The 22,494-nt window shown below is 39.9% G+C and overlaps 1 protein-coding gene across 11 annotated transcripts in view; it reads right to left on the reverse strand.

Moving 5' to 3' along the window:
* Nucleotides 1-22,494, reverse strand: part of TNS3 (tensin 3) — a 241,833-nt gene that overhangs the window by 138,296 nt on the left and 81,043 nt on the right. For 8 of the 11 annotated variants that reach the window (XM_075052342.1, XM_075052340.1, XM_075052339.1 and 5 more), the window contains one exon: nucleotides 6,992-7,030. The exons of 2 other annotated variants lie outside the window; for them this stretch is intronic. In XM_075052342.1, the coding sequence (XP_074908443.1) occupies nucleotides 6,992-7,030 (39 nt within the window). Of the gene's footprint in view, nucleotides 1-1,136; nucleotides 1,247-6,991; nucleotides 7,031-22,494 lie in introns of those variants that run through there. One more of the 11 variants, XM_075052347.1, reaches the window with a different exon arrangement.

Consider the following 22,494-nt stretch of genomic DNA (forward strand, 5'->3'; position numbering starts at 1 on the left):
GTAATTACAAACAAGGAACACACATCAGCCCTTAAAGGAATGCCACAAGAGATGCTCTGCCCACTTCGGTCATTCAAGACACACAGTTTCTTCACCTTTGTTAGGGTTTTGTTAATCAGTAGGGCTATCTTGCCCTGAAAGCTTCTCATTTGGGTTCCACTTTAAAGGCACCCAAAACCCAATGACCTCCGGCTTCCCTTCCTTCCTCCCCCAAATCTACCAGGTAGTGCTGTGACATTTTTCCAAGAAACAGACCCTGAGCTTTGACCTCTCTCACTCCAGCATTTAATGACATTAAGTGAGAAGAATCAAAAGCAAGCTCACACATAACACTTCAGCTACACACACTTTGATACTTACATGCAAGCACTAAATTTTTCAGCCCATGTGGAAAACATTAACCTAAAGCAAATTAAACCAGCATGATTTCTGACATGACAGTGAACTTAAACTGAATGGGATGCTAGGGAATGAAGATTAGTTAAGCAATGAGCAAACACGATCCACCATTATAGAACAGTCAGACAAAACATCAGAATTTAACCTAAGGAATCACATTTGCTTCACAGTTCTGTCTGAAGAGAGGGGTCCACATGGATACCTGTGCTTATTACAATGAATACTGACTATAAGAAACACTGATTTTTTTTTAAATGAACACTACTGCATTTGTCTTCTCCTTTTGAAAGGCAAGTGGTAGTCCTCCATGACACTGTAATACTTAGTGCCACAGTAAATATTTTGGGGTTTGGGTTTGTTTTTTTTAATGTTCAGCTGGCACACTTTATAGAGATGGGATTGGTACTTTCTTTCCTTTTACATATTCCACTGTTGAGAAAGCATTTTCAACAACTAACTAAAAGCATGTTCACAAGGGACATAAGATCTGTCACTCTTGAGATAAGTGAAAATTATGCAGAATAGCAGAAAAAACCTACCCTGGAGTGTGTATTTCCCTTTTCCAGTGTGAGCTGTCAAGCAGAATCTATGCAAGTCCATTTACTAAACAGCAAAGTCAAACATATGTGAAAAGTTTCTATGCCAACTGAAAACCAATGATACTGAGGAGTTTGATACATGGATAATTTCCCTTTAGCTAAAAGAAAGCTGGGAAGGCAGAAAGAAGCAAGCTATACCTCGCACTGCTGGATTTAGCTGCTGTAGTAAATTGTGTCACATTCCAGAAAAACAGATGCTTCTACCCCACAGCAGTACCACACTCAGTGGTAAGGTTAGGAGTCAACCTGGAGAAAATAAAGAAACAAGCAGGCAAACCTGGCTCTGGAAACTACCAAAGCTTTCCCCCTCATTGATCCCCGATTTCTGCAGATTGTTTTTGTTCAAAGAAAGCCTGATTTTCATTTCATTTTGGATGAACACCAGGGACTGAACACAGTGCATTATAACAAAACTTCATATTTAAACTTTTATTAAATCTTGTAATTCTCCAACATTCCTAGAAACAACATGAGCTCTCCCTTCTGGCAAATATAGTGACTGGCTTTTGAATTCAGTATACACTGCACAGCTCAATTCAGGATCACTACATTTCATTAATTTGGGGGAGTGGGGTGTCCACATTCATGCAGTTTGATTCTCTGTTCCCTTTTACGGGTGTCAGAGACATGTATGAACAAGGCACTGACTGTACTTTAAAACAGCACTTTTGAACCTCTACTCTGCAGACCTGTGGGGTCTATGGCCTTACTCTGGTAAGCACCTGGAACATAAAAGAAAAAACAAACCCCACAGAAATGCATCATACTGAGGCCCACATCAACCCCCTTCCAGGGATCCCCAGATCCAAAAAAATCTGAAAAATAATCGTGTCAAGTGTTTCAATTCAGGCAGCAGCTCACAGGTTTTCTCAAGAAAGCATCTCATCAGTCTGTGCTTCTGCTATCTATGGCACTGGGAGAATGTGGCACTAATAAATCAAGAAACCAAGAAAAGTAGAATATTATTGGGTGATGAAGCTGGAAAAAAGGAAAGGCAGAAAAAAGCACAGCTCAAAAATTATTAAAGAAAAACTGAATAGCAAGAAAGAGCTAGCTTTAAGGGGGAAAAAAAAGTTTCAAGGCAACTTTGCTTCCTTATCAGTTCAGAAAATCTGTATGAACTACAAGTGAAGAAACATCATCTGCATAACGGTTTTTTCAAAGCCCACTGATGTCTTCGCATGGAGACACAGGCACTATGATTCTGAATGGTGACAAAGCAGGAACTGAAAAAGCAAATATAAACCTCCACTGGATATTCCCACTCTTTGCAAACAAACTAGGATCACGCTGGCCATGGGCGCATAGCGCTTGCTTTGTATGCGTCTCGCAGGTCCTGTGAGCTCAAGTTTGCATGTAGCAAATAGAGAAACAAGTCCCTGTAAATAACAGAGTTGGGTGTTTTCCTAGTTTTCCACAGGATTTCCATGCTATTGCTTGAAAGAAGAAAGAAAAAGGAAAATCCGGAAATGGATTAGCCGTAAGTTACAGAAATTTATTACAAATCAAACCCACTTGATGCAATTTTCCAGCAAAGCTTTTACTGATTTAAGCTGGAAACCAAAATCGTAGCTGGCAGAGCAAAATCGTTGCATATGTGAGCTCCTAATTCAGCTTAGTCACTGTCACCGTACTCCAGGGTATTTGGAGGTCATACCTGATTAACCCAAGTTAACAATCTCGTGTCTTCTAGTACTGAGGCCCCACTCAGAATGAAATTGGAGAATGCAATCCTTCATCTACATGCTCAGGCCTTCCCAACAGCACAAACAGTAATTCAGCCTCAGATTTCTCAAAAAATCTCTCGCAAGCTCACATTAAAAACAGATGGACTGCGCTCCATGGGAACAACAAACCGCCTCACTTTTTTTTTTTCTTTTGTGGGAAGATGTCTTTAAAAAGTAAATGAATGCAGTAAGGATAAAAATACAGGTTGTGGTATCTACTGATCTTTCTCAGCCAAAGCATCTGGGGAGGACTTCATTCACCAGACACCATGGAAAAAAGAAACAGGAGGGGATTTTTGCTAAAAAGGACTAGTTTTCTTTCAAACACTGCTAGCTTACTGAGTTTTCTTGAGGTTTTCTGTGTTTTCTTCCTCTCTTGCCCTGTATATACTTGGTTTTTCAGTTTTGTTTCTTCTTTCTATCATAATACATTTTCACAAAAATTCACTTTTAGTTTCTTTTGAGAAAACACTGGCACTAGGTTGGATACATGAAGCTATGTGTTAACTACCATAGATTTCAAGTAAAAATAAGATATGCAAATAGGATGAGGCCTTTGTGACTCCACCACTTGCTTCTTCAGCAATTTTTTTCAAGATATTCTCCCACTCCTTAAAAAAAAAACAAACAAAACAGATGAAAACCACCACACACACACCCCCCAACCCTTTTCTCCCACAATTAGTTTTATTCTGTTCCCCTCCTCTTTTGAGACAGCACAGTCTGACTCACTGTTCAAAATCAGGTTTTTGGTTTGTTAGGAGGGTTCTGAATGTGAAAGTCTTTTATTTTTCTCTTCACAAGCAGAAAAGAGGCTTGCAAACTTAAGGAAAACATAGTTAAGCAAAACAAAGAAAGCAGAACCACTGCCACCCCTCCCCAATTTCTATCAAAATGATTAAACTTCCACCCGAGACTTAGCAAAATAGCTGAAAAAAACTTCAGTTTGAAGCGATGTTACAATAAAAAATAAGTAGCTGGGTAAGTGTCCACAAAATCTTTCCACTTTACAACAGCTGTTTATGAAATGTGATGTTTAAATGGCAGCACTACAGGTATGCAGAATTCCTTAGTAACCAGTTGGAAAAAAAAAAGGAAAAAGAATGAAGAGGGGGAAAAAAAGAAGGGGGGGGAGAAGAAAGGTTATAAAGGGTAAATCAGAAATTTCTCTGGTAAAGATCACTACTTAACTGTGCCTTAAAACTGACAAGTCATGCAGTGATAAGCACCATTCAACCAATGGAGTAATTTTAAGATAAGAATCCATGTATGCTAAGGGGTTTGGGCCTTCACGCCACATTTCATTACCACAAGACATTTGGCAGGATATGTGAGGGGCCTCTGAGGAATTAAGATTTCATTCCCTTTATTGTTTCCAAAGATACATTATCATGAAGGATGGGAAAAAACTTTCAGTGAAGGAGACAAACTTACTGCCCTCTTGAAGCATCTTAAACTGTCCTAGAATACTTCCTAGAATCTAAAAATGATGTCAAAAATAACATCCTTCCATTGGCATTCCCTTTATTTTTATCTTTTCAAAGTAATAGATGAAATTAAAAGTATTTGGAGCTTTAAGGTTAGGGCCTAAACCTTCTCTTCTTTTTGCAGCACTAGAGAGAAAGACTTGTTTAATACAAATGTGTGTAGTTGTTCGCAATTTTTTTATTCAAAATGTTGATTTTACAAAATAAGATCAACTGAATAATTGTCAATCTTTCAAAATAAGATACAATGCCAGAAAAGGCTGTTTACACAGACTTGTCTTTGATTTTTATCAAATCTTAGGAGAACTGTTATATAGGCTAAGTCAGCTCTTGAATTAAAAAAAAACATGACCATGGCACTTCCCCCCCTCCCCCTCTTTTTTTCTTTTTTAAAATCTTTGGGTCATGCTATACATCTCTACAATGAAAGTCCATTGCCACAAATAACCCATTGCCTCTTCTTGAAATAAAATGAAGTGCACCAGAATAGGTCATCTTTGCTAAACATTTGACTTGAATTAACAGAGCTGGACTAACATCATCGCCCCTTTCACCGGTCAGAGCAATGAGCATGACAACATAAAGTAAGTAGCATTAGAACACTTAACAGCAGCTGGTTTGTGTTTTAGCACCTGAAACTCCCAACAGCTGCATTGGGTTGATATATGAGGGTCCTGATGTCATTACAAAGCTTCAAGATACATGGCTCATGAGAAATGGGAAGAAAGGGCCTCTTTGGAAACAGACATCCAAGCTGAAAATAATCAATAAAACCCACGTTCTGAAGAAAAAGAGCATCTGTGAGTTTCAGCAGGCTTCCACAGTCTTCCAACAAACATGCCACTGAGAGTTTAACTGCAGTGGTTGCTATAAGCCACATTAAGGAGAGCAATACAGGCAACCGCTACATTGGCTAAATATATGTAGCCCTAATTTAGAGCAGGCGTATGCATCGTTTTATTTATGTGAGAACTAAAAGGTTGGAATTCCTTGGCTGGAACGAATGGGGATAAATCTATGGTTCAGCAGCAAACTGCGATGCAACAAAGTTTTGGTTAATTTGAATACAGTACTGCCCTCCCTATTATCTAAAGATCTCAAAGTAGTTGTACAGGAAATTGCTTACAGCTAAGATGGTCACAGGTTATCCTCCTTCAGAACAACAGAACTCTTCACTAAACAGATAAAATTTACTTGTGCACAAGGCAGACTCCTCATCTCAAAAGGTCACCACATGTCATATCAAAAGCAAAACACATTGCTCAATCTCACTCTCAGTAGTAAGAACATATTGCAGACCACATAGTGAAAGTATTTCACCTACAGCTTTCCCTGCAAGAAATTTGAATAGAATTCCACCCTTTCTTCTGCCTAAAACTAGTAAATGTTTTATTCAGGGACTGAATATACCTCTGGCTACACCCCTGCTAGTGAACTAAACCAGGTTAGGCCACTTTCGCCATCCACACTGTTCCGCTGTCAGCAGGTCGCAGAGTCCCTTGGGCCCAAATCACCAGCACTGCCCCATGTTCACAGTTCACATAAACCGAGTTCAACCAGAATTATTAATGGTAATGACTGGTAACCTATCCCACAGGTTGTTGTATGTTTAAAATTGCTGCTGAATCACAATGACAAATTTTCCGTGTCAGAATCAATACACAGGTTGTGTGCGCAACACAAAAGAAATAGCAACTGCTGTTGCCAGCATACATCTAATACTGCGAGCTGCAGACATAAGAAAGCGTTTCTTTTCTATTTATAATTTTAGCAGTAATGCCATACAGGATCCTCAGACTGTGACGTGGGTTAATTCATAAAATTACTGGGTCAAAATTAGGAGAGATGTCCCATGGGTTGATATCCACATTCCTCATAATACCACAAATCACTTATAGGTTTCCAGCCTTTCTTTTAAATGATAATAATTAAGAAAAGCACGAAGCAACACTTCTATAGCACCTTTTTACTTCTATGGTTTGTATTAGGTAAGTATCATTACCTGTATGTTTCCAGCAGGGAAATCAAGACACAAAAATATGCGAAGTGCCTTGGCCAATTCACATAGCAAGGCAGAACTGAGATGTAGGCTTCCTAATTGCCAGCGGCTGCATCACATACCTACAATACACTGAGTTCTTGGCTGACACTTTGGGCATCAGCTGTTGGCCGATTAGTCCTCGTAATGACACTAGCAGGTGGCAGTGCTGATTCAATAAATAACTGTTACACCCCATCCTCCAGACATCATTCATGTTACCCTTGGAGATAAAATAGCCAAATTCAGTCATGCAAGCCAGAAAAGGCTTATCATTTTCCTATCCTGAGCAAGTGTGGGTTAACTTCCTCTCTTCCACCATCAACAAAAAATAACAGGCCCCAACCAAATCAACCACTATTTGTGCTTTCAAGCTGACATGAGACATTGGTATGTTGAAGCAATTAATGTTGAACAAACAAAATCAAATAATGTAATATGGACAACCACACACGGTTGCAGGCCATCCAGTCCAGTTTAAGAAGAATCCTAAACAGCAGAAAACATTTCACCCAGTTAATCCTTAGCCTTGCAAAATGCTCAGTAAAACAACCCAATCCCTGCATGGGACAGGACACAGTAACAAGCTTCAGCAATAGACCCTTGATTTGCCGAGCCCTCACAGGGGAAAGGTGATGACACAGTACTGTAATAACAAGAGAATATAGAAGCCTACAGCAATAACCTAACCTATAACCTAACAAAACCTGATGGACATCAGTAGTGCCAAAAAATACTTACCAGTTCGTAGTTGCTTGGAAAAAAGCAGGGTGTCACCACCTGGAATAAAAAATAATAATAAAATAAGGAAAAAAAAAAAGATACTTCCTTTGGAGATGACCCAATGATTGAGCTCCCTCAAACACTGAAATCCAGGCAGAGTCAAAGGGGCACCAACCAGACCAGGCAGAGAATCTGAGTGTCCACAGCTGCTCTCAGCTGCATTGCTTTCTCTCAGCTCCCTGAAGAGTCAGCATTAGCTCAATGCTAACTCACTGCCCTGCTCCCATGCTGTGATCAGCAAAACAGGTTGAAGAGTAACGTCTTCCCTCAGGACACATATGCAGGGAAACATAGGACACATATGCAGGGAAACAGAGGGATTTCTCCCCCGCATCCATCCATCCTTTGCAGCATTCTTCTAGTATCATCTCAGTTAATAAGTAAGTATTCTGCTATTCAAGTAATCTAGAACTTCAGCAGTTCCCAACACCTTATCCTTGTTCTGGATATTTTTTACGGGGTGTGGGCTGAGCAGAGCAAGCAGAAGAGCTAGTCTGTGGACTCACATAATTTCAGAGGCTTGGCTCCAAGTTAAAACACTTCCTATGGAGAACATGTTCTGTATACATCACACCAAAAAAAGCCCAACCAACCTTGTTTGAATATTCAAAAACTAAAACACAAAGAAAGCAAGGAAAAGCACGACTAACTCAGATTATGGGATGATCTAGGGAAAAGCAAGTGTTAGCTTCTTTCTACAGTCCCATACAGCAGGCACCCTCAGACCTCACAGATACAGTCGAAAGATTGTGGTTCATCAATGTACAGCACTCACCTGAGCTTCAGTAATCGTGCACGCTCACTTTAACACGCACCTTGAGGTTAGCCCCAGTGAAAACTCTTTCATTTAACACATTCGCCTTCACAGTTGTGGCTCTCCAGGACAGACTCACCTCTTGGCCAGCAGAGCCGAGCCAAAAACTCTGTGGCAACACCTGGACTACGAAGGGGGAGTTTTCTCTGAGGGACTGCCGGTGAGCTGTCCTACCAGCTCTCAAGTCACTGTGCACAGAGCGGGTTACTGAGCAGAAGGGGCCTGGTGTATCATTTATAATCCTTAGAATAATAAAAAGAAGATGCAGACTATGCAACAGAGCAAGCTGCAAGAACAAAAAGAAACATCAGTCTCGTAGGCAGCACAGACAAAAAGAGACAGACCTGACTGCACCAGGACAACCCACTCTGGTTTTAACCCTCAGGAACAGCTTTTGACCACTAGCATGGAAGGGATGGCGTTTGCCTCCATAACTGCTTGTGGAAAAAGATGTACCTCATTCTCAATGCTTCTTAAATCACAAAGTACTTATAAAAAGAAAAAAAAAAAAAAAAGTAGAACATTGATTCTCAACACCCAGCCTCCTCATGATCTCCACATTACCCCTAAAGAAAACAGGACAGACATGAACACTCGAGGTTTGTCTGCTGCACCCTCTAACTCCTCAGTGGGCTTGCAAGTCCCAGGTCTTACTAAGCTGCATTTCTGCAGCTCATTTCATGACTGCCACTCATGATTCACTAGTCTATCCAACCAAACGCCCATAGTAAACACGTGGAAGATGTTAACTAAGCTGTCATGATAGCATTCCTGCTGTCGAAAGCAAAGACAACATCTGCCTCTGTAACCTCCTGCCTGACGCAGCACATAAAACCTCGCATGCCACCTTCTATTACAACCACCAATTCTCTTTTCGAGCCCGAGAGGCAAACCAGGACGCAGAGCAGTCCGTAGCAGAATGAACCGAAGCCATGCACACCCTGAACCGCCACCACGAGCAGCAAACACCACATCTACGGAGGAAAGGCTGTCCCCCATCGTCCTGACCACGCGATTACATAGTACTTACTCTAAGCACTAAAAATCAGTTTTGGCTAGCGTTTTCATTAGCAAGGCCTAAGGTCAAAATAGATAAAAACTGGAATTTCAACAATTACTTTTCTCTCGCTGCTTTACTAGGAAGAAAAGAGAGAATTAATGGAAACCCCAGAGGAGTTTGCAGGCTGACTGGGTAGTGCAGCGGAAAAGCAGAGATGAACTAATATTACATGGTCACATAATTAATAATTGGAACCACTGCCAAATAAAATTGTCATCACTGGAGCACATAAATATCATCTCTGCTCTCTCCCTTCTCTCCACTGTTAAAAACCCTCAAGGAATCAAGTACCTCCTTTCCCCTTGGCTAACCAAAACACAACTCTGCTGTAACCTCCTCGATAATTACAGCTGACTTCCTAAGAAAAAGAAAAATCCCCTACATGCTGACACAAGAGCACTGGGGACATCCCACTAGAAAAGAATTTCAGCAGAGAATTACGGATCTTTTTTGGCAGATCTGTGGCATCTTATTCAGGCAACTCACGCAGACTTGGGGCTGTAAGAAGAGAGCTAACGTTACAGGTGACGCTTGATTTCTTCTTCTGAGCTTCACTATGCCTACAATAGCTATATATAGCAACCTGACTTTACAGATAGACTCCATCTTCTCCTGGTTGTGTGCCTTTTGCACTTTCTTTTTACAAAGATCAACACTGCATTAGATGGTACTGTTCTAGGACTACCGAAGAGTCACATAATACCCGTTCCAGTGTATACAGCAATTCCTTTGCCCTTGCACACTGCCGCTTACCACCACACTGAACTGTCGCTGAACTGCAAAGCACTCAAAATGCATCACACAGCTGAAGACTTGGAGGTATTGCTACTGTTTTCAAGCTACAAAACCCGACGCAAGACACACTGAATCACCCAAGGTGCACTGACTTTTTTCCTCTGACTCCATATACACAAGCAGCGTATTTCTTCTCAGATGAAGCAAAATATTCAAGATCTCCATGTATCCCAATTTCAGTTCGCATGAGCAGTTGCAACAAATTCTTCCACTGTTAATCCAGACACAGGTTAAAAGCAAAGGAGCTGACGTGTTCACAGATAACAGAGAGGCTATCATGAGGTCTAGGCAACCTAAGTTGAGGATATGTGAGCGGCTCCACCTCTTTTTCCTGGTTTGCAATAACCTGAGACGTGCTAGAAAAATCAGCTTTTAGAGAAAAAGCGTAGAGCTGGAAAGCAAGATTGCAGGACTTCAATCCAGTATCAATGCAGAGATAGAAAATGGAGTATAAATGTCTCATTCATTGGTTTAAAAAGCTATACACACTGTACCAACTGCACAAAACAATAAACTTCAGAAAGACTTTTCAGATCCCCCAACTGAAGCTACAGCTAATCTTAAAAAAAAACATTTGCAATCACCCGGTTTGTCAGCTTTCAATCATATCTTTATTCTTGTAAGAAATATACTGGATATGCATTAGTGTAATATTTCATAGTTCCACACAACCAAGGTACATTTAGCTTCTGTACTTCTGCACATTAGCGTATTAACAAGCAATACCAGAATATGGGAATGCCTTGCCTGATTTTCAAAAACAGTTACCTCTTCAGTGCCTGGCGCATACATACACTTGCATATAGTCACGTTAGTCTACCCACAAATAACCAAGCAAATATTTGAAAGACAAACTACCTGTTCTTGCATACACAGTTAATATGGAAACACCTTCCCAGTATGATACTTCCTGAATCGAACCTTAGCTTGGAAAAAGTCCCATATTGACAGAAAAAGATTTAAAAGAATTACTTTGATGAAGAATTCTGACTCCAATGAATCTGCGGGTAATCTTCCTTCATACGACTGTAACACCACTCACATCAGTTAATGAGTAACCAACCAACATGAGGTAAATGTTAACTCAAACAAGAAAAAATGTCAACAACTGGCAGGGTATCTGGCACTAAGGAAATAAAATCTGTCCCCACTTGCTGTAACAGACACACAACAGTGCCCCCCACTGTTCCACAACAGGTCATTTGCTGGCATCTCTGACATTTATATTTCAATGGTTTGGGTTTTTTTACTCCCAGATGCATCTTTCATTTTTATCTTCCTTAGTTTTTATTTTCTTCTTGTAAGAAGTAGGTGATCTTTCAGAGGAAGAACCATCTTCAAAGAATAAGCCAGTTACTACCAAGGGTGCATTTCAAAGTCCAAATCTCTATCATATTGCTTTTGCAAAAGCAATTTAACCATTTGGCTGTAATGAATCACTTTCTTCCAAGCTAGAGTTTTATCAAGTAAGAACTGCTGGCATGCCTGCCACAGGTTATGTGTAACACAAAGGATGTGCAGGGGGAGGAATCTTCATCAAATATATATATGACCTGCTAAAAAAATCCATTGATTCTAGCTCACTACTAATCATGTTACAAAACTGATGAGAAAGGATGAAAAGAGCAGTAAAACGAAGCCACTGACATCCTCCAAATACTGTAAAGCTACAGTGATGTGAGCAGACCTTGCAACTGTTGCATAAATGACTGTCAGGAGTCCACAAGGTAAGCTCATGGAAATATTTAATATGTGTCTTTATATATATATATAGACACACACTTTTTTTTTTTTTGTAACACACACACACTTATCTAGTTATTTACATCTAGAGCTTTGGAGTTAAGTCTTAAAAAATCTAAGAAATTTCTCTGCTTAGTTTTCTTCGTTTGACATGCCTGTCAGTTATCATCCCCCTTCTCCAACCCACCCCCCGAAACACTCAAATCTTAAATCCCGTTAGTCAATAAGGAAACAAACTAAAGGACATTGAGGGCAGTATATCTTCAAATAACTCTGTGCTCTCAAGGATACAACTTGTAACATGTCAAAATTAAAAATGTAAATCTAAATTCTGGAATAAAAAGGGACATTATTGGGATATTAACTTGGGATTAAAAAGCTACAATGTTAATACACAACTTTTTTTTTTTTTTTTTTTAAATAGAACATCTTCAGTTGTGTGATATTAGTTTCTAACTCAGATTTTTGTCCTGGACATACCAAGTATCCTCAGCACTTCATGCCAGACAGAACAGCTCTAAAGCATGCCCAAAACCCACTGAATTTTCCTCTTCAAATTAAGCATTTTTGGAACATTGAAAACTGCAGCCTTAATGGAAGGCTTAGGAAATACAGCAGAAACTGAAGCAGCACTATGCAGTCACTACAATATTGTAATAAACAAGATATAGTTGTGTTCCCAAAAAACAAAAAAGAGAATAGATACAGTAAAATCAGCACTGAGATTCAGTGCAGCTATACATCATTTCCACTCTCACTTCAGAACAACAAATTCTTCTGCACTATGGAAACAACCCTCCTACTTGATTAGCGTGAAGCAGTTTAAGTTAAGTTTGGAAGAAACAAACAAAAAAATTGCACTGTAAATTGCAAAGACAACTACAGTTGAGAGACTGTTAATGGGCTTGGGTCATGAGTATCACTAAAATGCCAAGATTTATTCATATATAATGCTATCATACAGCAAGCAGAAGCTAACTAACATCAGAAAAGCTTCCTAACACATTACTTTTTTACTGTCACCTAGTTCTGTGATGAAGTTGCTACAGGGAAAGACAGAATAAACACAACCAGGAGCTCTCTGAATTCAAAACCAAATTCCAACAGTGATATTTTAGCACCATTTTATTAATTTCTCAGCTTCAGTATTTTTTATTTGCTGAAACAATGCTAACACTACCTGCACCGACCTCATCAAGATGTAAAGAGGATCAGCTGAAGCTTGAGAAACTCTCCATGAGTTTCTCAGCAAAAACATGTGAATAACTGAGTTCTGTAACATCTAAGCCATGTTCCTACAGTCCTGACCCATGCACAATGCCTTTCTGTCTACTTGGGATTACGCCTTATGAAACAAAGTCCAAAAGTAGCACCTGAAATGGAAAGTTACGTACCTTCGGGAGGGATTTCAAAATTTAGTGTATTTATGTACATACAAATCCCCCTTTCCCAAGACAAAGCAACAAAGCTGTTTCAAACAAAGTCACTGAAGGAAAAGAAACCTTTCACAAGTAACTAGGAATGCAGTTATCCCAAGATACAGAAATGTATTGTTCCTGTATCTTCGCCACCTCAAAGTCTGGCTTTCTTCCATGCTGTGGTATTTGATCTTGCAAAGTCACAGTCCTGACCTACATTGTGAGAGTTGTTCTCCAACTCTCCAAAAACACATACAGGGCAAGACATTTGGTACATAGGTTATTTGGAAAAAGGATAAAATAGAAGAACCTCTTCAAAACTCCAATGAAACAGAAGATTCCTTGAATAAAAAAAATGGATGGGTTTCTCCTGATAAGTGTAAACCAGTAACCAGAGATGAAGTCCTTTCCTTTATCAGATCACTGGATTTGCTCCAAGAGTTCAGAAGCAAAGCACAAGAAACTCAGTCAGAACTTGGGTGTAGCTAACGGGTTAAACCAACCAGCATGAGCCAAGATCCTAAAACTAGATTTTTACTGGACTTTGCACTAGCCCTCTGCACTGTGGTTTAGCTTGCCAATCTGAACTGTAAATGGAGTGCTAGCCACCGTCCCTCCTGAGTTAATCTGTTTAACCACAGGTTTATAAAGTAGGTTGAAATGATCTGATGCTAAATGAGTGCAAAAACATAGCACCTTTGCTCAAAATGTCTCATTTTGCTGCTGCTTTAAAGAACAGTTAAAAAAAATAAATCCTATTTTTGGCAATTGCATGTATCTTTGAGAGACTTGACTTCTGCTTTCTTTGTATCAGATCTGACCTCTCCAAGCTTAATTAAGTACACATTCCTCAGGGAACTATGTTATCCTTTCAGGATTCCAGGCCTATTTATTTTGGTATAATCCCCATGAGAAAACATGCTTCATTTGTGAAGTCAAACAAATCTTGCAACATTACCAGACAGGGAGGGCCCTAGCAAGCAACAGGAATACAGTTCCATGGATATTTTCCTCTCCCAAAGGAACAAACTACCAGCATGGATTGGATATGCTTGAGCAGAAACAAGCTGTGCACCAGACCTGTTGTACTTCAGAATTTTGGACTTTTAACATATATGTTGGTGTGATTTCTCAGGGTTTCAGTCTGCTTCCGACATCTAAGCAATGGTGGTAAGAGCTACAGGCATTACGGTTCCTGTGGTCACCAATGGCACCGCACAGTCACCGGTATCAGAAGTTTTAGGAGGAGGAGACAGGAGCTTTGTCACGACAAACTGCAGAGATCACTGCTCAGCCCACAGGTTTCACTGCCGCCAGTGTGCTCTAACACCTGGGACAGACAAGTGCCCATCAAAGGGAAGCATTAAAGATAACAGAAAAGCACTATTTAAACAATAAACTTAGGTTAAAATAGGGAGGGGGTGTGATTTTTTTTTTCGTAATAGATATTACAGAGAAGAGGGAAATGTGGTAGAGGAGGGCTCCAGAAGGCGGCAATGCCAATCCTTTCTACTCAGCATCACAGAAAGATAGGAAGGCAGAAGTCACGTCAGACTTGGTGGTAACGAGTTTTGGGGTCTTTTTGTTTTTTGTTTTATTTCCCTAGAGCTGAAAACCACCCATCTGCAGGATGACTCTCTGCATCTCACTAAGGTCAGTTTAACGCATAAACACGTTAAATGACAAGAAGGAGAGACAGCTCTTTGTTCACCCATTTTTGAGATTGAGAGCGCTTTGTTGGAGGCTGACATGAAGGCACTGGAAACACCTGAATTTTACTACAGTATTTCTGACTTTCTTATATCACAGTCCCAACTTTCATAGCCCTCTAGTCAGTTTAACAAATTTCCCTCCTCTCAAAATATATTAAAACGAAGTCTTAAACATGTACGTTCCAAATATATCTTCAATTTTCCAGCTATTCAGAAAACAGGTAATGCAACAAAAGAGTACAGAATGCTCCCCCTATGACAGACTTAAATACGTATTTTTTTATCATCTAATCTAGTTCTCCCAAACAGATGGTTTTCACTAAGACTGAATTTGCTTTATTATGCTTTAACTGTGGGACATATTTTAAATGTTTTCTTCAGCACAACAAGACAAGGGAAGCAGCCTTTTAGAAATAATTACTAGTAAAATACTATGAAATGCTGTGTTATCACACAGAAGTAGTAAAAGCAAATTCTAACGAAGCTTAGACATTTCAGCCTGCTGATACAAAACAGCCAGGACTTCTCCTGGGAGGGAGCTCATAGCCTTCAAAACACATAGTACTCACTTCATTCTATGTTTCCACAAAGTTGTGGTTATTAATGATGATGTCTATAACTCAGTTTCCATTCTTCCATCAAGTCAGTAAGGCAACTCCTTGCGATCTAAGGCTGGGGTGGCTCCAACTTTTTGAGATGTGATATTGCAAGAGGGAATTCAACCAGTTCCTAGGAATATGCACTCTCCATCAAAACCCCCAGCAAAAGCAGTATAGTATGACACAGCAACGGTGCAAAATGCTATACATCATTGGGACATTTTGCCTGCTACCCAATTACATCCACTGTTGATGTTCAGAGCACCCTTCAAGATGTTGCTGTTGCCTTTAGCTGTAACAGTGGATGCAAAAGCAATGCCTCTTGTGTAAAAGCTAAGAGCATCATGTACATTAAGAGTGAACAACTTTTTATAACAGTAATTCACAAAGAAAGGAGCGGTATATTCTTGTAAGCTACTTGATTCCCATTTCTCAGAGAGAATGTGGCATGAACTATATAATGTGACCTAAGGGAGCATTCCAAGCAGAAGCAATGTAAAATGCGTCATTCCTGAGTTCCTTGACCCCACTTTAAAAGGCTGACAAATGCCTTACTACCTCTCTTAAAAAAAAAAAAAAAAAAAGTTACATGGCAAGTCTGTGTGAGATCTCCTGCATCTATACAGAAAGGATCAGAGCTAGCCAGAAAATAACTGGACCAGTAAAGAGGTCCATCCCAAAATCAGCCAAAACAGGACAGGGCATGGGAGGAAAAAAAACCAAAATAACACCCAGCTCCCCTAAAACCTCCTAAGATTTTCCAGTGGAAAGTTCGCATCTGTCATGAAAAATGTAACCTATCCATATTTTGGTGGTAAACAAAGAAAAGCAGAAATTGTTTTGTTTTCTTCCCTCACTAACATAATCTTATCCTCTTTTCCCCTTGCCAACAGCTAGATTTATTTTTAAAAGAAAACTGGCAAGGAAAGAAACAAACCTTGAAGTTGTACATGTACCAGCTGGGTCTTGCACAACATAACCAGCTATCTGAAACAGTAAGTTTAAATGAGAGTTCTTATCTAAAAACACCAGCATACTTTAAAATACTTTTTCATTTTTTGAAAGCCCCAGCAAATTAACTGCCAAATACACAATGCTCCAGCACAGCACTTCTGCTACTTAAACAATGCAAGGTTTATGCCCATGAAAGGCAATTTCAAGTCCTCATGTCCCTCAGTAGCTTACAGTTCTGGTTGAATACGAAGGTTTCTTCATTACACAGTTCATTACAGTGATATTGCATCTAACAGAGGGCAAATATTTTGCAGACAGGAGTATCTGCAAAATACTGCTTCTGGGTATAATCAGAAAAAATCTGAAGACCCCTTTGAGCTGCAAATATCAGTTACAAAACTCATACAGTAATTCCTTGGACTTCAGCAGCAAATATTTTTATTCTAGCCCAATGCCAGGCATCACTAAAAGGGTTGCATGCATGGTAATATAACATGCTAACCACTGCCGGTGAAGAAAAAAAATCCTTGAAGTCTTCAGCCTTATTGAATGTGTTTGGATTTATGGATTCCCACAAAAATGCATCAACCGCAGAGGTTTATTCACACGGTTGTCTCCTGGAAACAACGTGACACAAGTTTTCATTTAAGTCCTTGATTCCCTCTGCCCAAAATCTGAGAGGGTTAAGGAGAACTCATACTGAAATTAAAAACAATACAAAACAAAAAAAACCAACCCTCATGTGAACCCATGTGAGAAGCAAAATCACCACAATTTGGTCCACTGCTGGTCATGATAGTTTTCATCTACAATTTCAACAGTGCCATATTAACTAAGGTGTAAAAGTTGACAGTATTTTTCTGATCTCAGCAAAGCAAATCTTTTCCAGGTTCCTCAATTGTTTTTAAAACTAAAAGAGCTTTACTTCAAAATCACTTTAAAAGAACAATGTAATGATCGACAAACCCTGGGCATTCAGGTGAAAAGTTTGTGGTATTCTGTTTGTGTCTCTTCCCCCAAAAGTGCCTTTATTTTTCTGAGAAAGTTTGACACATTATCTGTAGTGCTTGAAATGCAGCTGAGTGTTAAGTATGAAACAAGCTTAGAAAGTTCAAGAGAAACACTGTGTTTAAACTGTCACTACCAAAGTAGCAGCCATCTCTTTAAAAAGTAATACACATTTTGACATCTTGCAAATCCGGCTTCTGCTCTGATTTTGTATTGTTTCAAACATTCAAAGAGGAATTCTTTCCACCCTTTTGAATACACATGCTAATTCCCTCAATACCAGGCTGGTGCAGCATGCAAATCAGATAGAAAAGAAAGAAAGAATTATCACCCTCAAAAAGAGCATTGGCAATAGTTTGAGAAATGGTAACATCCAAGATATAGTTGCTTTCCTTTCCAAACTGACCAAATACCACTGTGAACATACTGGGCCAACCTTCCCACCAATTTCAGTGCAGTAATTGGAGCAGCAGCAGAGATCAGACATTAGCAGAACACAGTAACCTTGGAAACCTCAGTGACTGCCTTTTTTTTTTTTTTTTCTTTCTCCCATTTGCAGAGGAAGTGCCTCACCACCACTCTGAATTCAGAGTCCAGCCCACTGCTTACTCACTGCTGCTATCAGTCTCTTCCCTGGCTTCACCTTCCTAATGGAACTAGTAATCTAACAAGATGGACCAGGGTGCACTTATGTTAAATTCAGTTAATTTTTTTTTTCCAATCCCTTTGTCTGGGACTACAAGTCAAAATTCTTACAGTGCTAATGGAAGTCTAGAGAGGTGCTCCTTTACGTACTTTACTCTTTAGCAATGAACCATAAAGTAGCGTCCTGCAATCAGGACCTACTGTGCACTGCACACAGAGTGAGAAGTCACCACCCTTTTGCTCATGTAACTTCAGTGCAATAGAGGAGCTAGAAGTGAAGAACTTTTAAACAGAAAGTCTTTCAAATCTTTCTTTAAAAAAAATAAAATCAAAGAAAGCCAAGTGTGCACACCTGAGATTAAGATTTAAACCAAACTCCTGATATAGGAGGCATAAAAGTAAAAACAGAAGCAGAGAAGAAAATGTGCAAAACAAAAATTAGAGTCAGTATTCTTAAGATAAAAGAAGACTAAAGGTAAAATATTTGGGTTGGGGAGGTGGTTTTGGTTTGGGTTTTTTTTCCATTTGGACATTATTTACGTAAGTAGTAGAAAAACATGAAACTAATCCACAATCCCAAATGAAATATAGTTTTGGTTATTATATGACTAATGAGAATGCATTGTCCATAACTCAAATCTGAACAGTCAACTGAGCTGTTTAAAAGATGGACCAGGGTGCACTAATGTTAAACTCAGATAATGGTGAATTTCTCATGAAGATCAGGGGACGTTGTGGTTACAATGAATTACAGTGTATTACATCAGACCTCTGTTTGTAGAGAAGCCGGCGGGGGCGGGGGGAGGAAGAGTACCTCACATAGTTGCCTTGTTTGCATGTGTGTGTATGTTACAGATGCATATGAGAGGGGGAACACGAGCATGGCTATCTGTCAGCCACCTGGTGGGAACTATTACATTAGTCATCATTTTGGGAGTCTAAACTAAATTTCAGGCAAGTAAATGAAGCCATAGTCTGCATGATTTGCCTCGGAACTCTTGGCAAGGATTACAAAAAATACACCACCTCTTTTCCTCAACCTCACACAAAAGTCCTTCTTGCTCCAAAAACACACCAGAGAAATTGTCATAGGGCAGTGCACCATGTTTCTCTCATGAGTATGTGTCCCACTGGACTGCCAAGGGCCACCGATTCTCCCCACAGGGCCACAGTATCTGCCTTTCTGCCCGTCCACTGCAAGAGCCAGAGCCCAGCCTTACAACCGTAACAAGGCTGCCCCAACTAAGCACAAGGTTTATTCACAAACCAGTCCAAGAAGCACCCAAGTGACAAAAGCCAATAGAGCCTTCTGAGAGCCAGTACAGTTATTTAAATCTCCAAACTGAAAACAGCTGACCAACATTAGCCTCTCTCCATGTACAGATACATCGAGATAGGCAGATGGGAAGTTCTTTCTTTTCAAAACACAAGCTGAACATGCAACCCAGGACTGAAACCAACTATCATTCCTTGCTAATTTTTATTGCTATGATTACTGTCACTCTCCCTTCTATAATGCCGCTAGTCATGTTTTCACAATACTTCAAGGGGTTTTTTTTGTTTATTTCTATGCATTTTTCTGTAATAATGTTCATATTTCCTAGACTGTTAAAGAGACTAAGAAAAAGATTAGGGTGTTACAAGGGACTATGGACTCAGGGGCAGTGGGGAGCCTTCTTTCAATCCTCTTGAATCAGCAACAGCTTAAACAGTTTAAAGAAAAAGGAAGAGGAGGGTCAAGGGAAGAATTACATTTTCTCAGATACAAATGCCTCAAAAAAAAGAATTAGAAAAAAACATGGCCTTTGAGAAAAGTAGTAGGACAGTGTCATGTCAGAGTTTATATCTTTTATGATTAAAACAATTTTGGTGGCTTTATAAATGGTGAAATGCTGAAAACATACTACAAATCTGTTATTTCTCTACAAAAAATAAATACAGTATTTGAAAGAAATTGTTTGGTCTAGCTTTACCTGCATTCAAGTGACACACTACAGCTCAGGAAACCAGTCTAAACAAGGATTTTAGACCATTAATACAAAATTCTGAAGCTTGGATTAAATCTGCACTCCACTGAGATGTCTAAGACAGCTTCTTGAAAGGTGAAGGAGGAAGTGTGCTGAACCAAACCCCCATATAAATAAATTAATCTTACTGGAACTGGAAAAAGCCATAGAGCCATCTGCCTATGATATTGGTTTCTTTGAAGCATCATTTCAGACTAGAAAAGAATCAAACTGTATTACGTAAAAAACCCATCTTTTTGGCTTAAGCATCACAAAAATATCTTCCAGGTTGAATTAAGGATACATGCAATGTTTACTAGGCAAAGGCATAAAGCTAGATCACACCTGATTCAGCAAATACTTAAGCTTACTGATTGTAACAGAATTCAAGCATTTGCTTACAAACATAATAAAATCAGTCAGTTCTCAAGAGGGAGAATTAGCATACAAGAAACAGGTCAAGAAAATACAGTCAAGAGGTTCCCCCTCCTGCTTTCAGTCTTCCCACAGGACAGGAGATAGAAACTGGTTTTCAAATTCCCAGACGTCAGAGAACAAAGTTTGTCTAGAGTCATGAGATGATGCCTTTCAATGCCCCAGTTCTGCACCACATACCTAACCAACAGAGGGAAAGATGAAAAAAATGGTATCCCAGGACAGAGAGCTAAGAGAAAGCCTTGTGGTGGGACAAACAAGTATTCCCTACATCGTATGCAGAAACACACGCCCCGAGACAAAGCTACAAAACAAAGGGGACTCAAGTTCCCAGAGCAAAATCCAGAGCAAAGCCCTGGGGCATTAGACATGCTGTAGCTTCAGAAACCTCAGGGAACGCTAATTAGATATGTACATCTGAACAAATAGCTATACAGAAACATTGCCAAGTTAAACACGCACGGACTGAGGCCATACAAGATAGTAATTACCTAAATGAACTCGGATTTGTACAGCAAAACAAAATTCTTTCAGAATTCATTCTTATGATGTTTTTCAGAGTGAAAACAAAAACATTGCCTTTTAGAGAGAGTTTTAAAATACAGTACAGGAATAGCAAACGCTTTCCTCTAGAGTGGTTTTCTGCCCCCATCACTTTAAAGAAAAAAAGCACAGACGACTAAAGCCCAAAAAAAAAAAATTGTAGTAAACTGAGAGAGTATTATACACTAGTATAACGTTAACAATTTGAAAGGTTGGCTTTAGTTCTAAATAAGCCTGCTGCGAAACCAAATATATTACAATAGCTTAATCTACACAAAGTCAATGACAAGTTTACGAGGGCTTCCCACGATCAGAAGACGCATCACTATGGTCCAGCAAGTTAACACCACCCCGGTACCGTTCAAGCAGGGCACCATTTTTAGACTCTCTTTTCTAACGACATGCGGAAAAGTGTGGTTCATCAGGCCTCCCTGATGAGCACGCGTACGTGTCAGCAGGACACCACCTCACCATGAGTACGTACGGCCAGAACACTAGAAAAGTCACATTACATATACAACCATATGTCTTTCTATTAACACATATCAAGTTTCTGAGGGTCCGAGCAAGAGGGCTGTCCCAGCTCAGCACTGCCCACGCACACCACGGAAACTGGTCTGCAGAAACTGGGCAGACGGGCACAGAAGAGGCCCACGGAGCAGTACGCAGGCAAAACAGCCGCCCCGAGCGGCTGTACCGAAATCAAATGCTTCTACAGCCCCGGTGCACACCAAGATCTCTGACGCTGCGCTGGCAGGGACGCAGCAGACAGTTTCACAAATAGGTTATGAGAGTTCACACAGGCTACGAGAGTTGAGGGACGTCTTCGGAGCAGACTGACCGACCAGCCCCTCATGGCACAGCCCGCTCAGGGCTCTATCTCCCAGGACACGATCAGATCCCTTCGGTCCTGAGTAACCTCGCTGCTTTTCATCTGAAAAAAACTTGCCTGGGAGACTTGTTCACATATTCGTTTCTCCCTGCATGAAATACCGCTTCCTGACATCTGTTCTGAATTTGTGGATCCTTAATTTCCATTAATTCATCCCTGTAGCCATGCACCCGCCCTCCCCTTCAGGGTTAAATTGCAAACAGTAACCTGACAGAGATGGATATAGCTCTTAAGGTTTTATATGCAGACATCCACTACATTAACTTTTTTTTTGTTTTTCTTTCCACAGACAATTCCGAGACAGTGGAGTTTGGGCTTTTGGCGCTTCTTCCTTGTTGGGCTTTTGGGTAACTTTCTTTTACAGCTCATCTGATTTTCACGCTGGTATCCATCCGCACCACACACTTAGCGGATTTATGCTTCATAATTTCCATGTTATTATCTTTCTACAACTGATATAACGGCACCAAATGGAACAGCCTAAATTGGTGCAAGCTAATCTCTGCTTCTTTTGTTTTTGTAACTTCAGATTTTCTTCCAGTTGTGCCCTAGGTTTTGAAATTATACTACAATACTTGCCTGCATTTGTTATTTTGTACTCACTGTTATGTCAGGGGCAACTGGAAAACCCTCACAGAACCAATTCAGGGTTCATCCTACAAGGCAGCAGCTCACATCCTGAACAATTCCAAAACATGATTCTTCCTTCATTTGTACCGTCTGATCAAATTCAGAGTCCACTTTATTTTTGGGTCTGCATAAAGTTTATTTTCATGGATGATTTATATAACAAGAAATTTTTGTTTTTCACTTGCAAGCATAATAGTGGTACTGTCT

This window comes from Buteo buteo, chromosome 20, assembly GCF_964188355.1.
Source record: "Buteo buteo chromosome 20, bButBut1.hap1.1, whole genome shotgun sequence".
Classification (NCBI taxonomy): domain Eukaryota; kingdom Metazoa; phylum Chordata; class Aves; order Accipitriformes; family Accipitridae; genus Buteo; species Buteo buteo.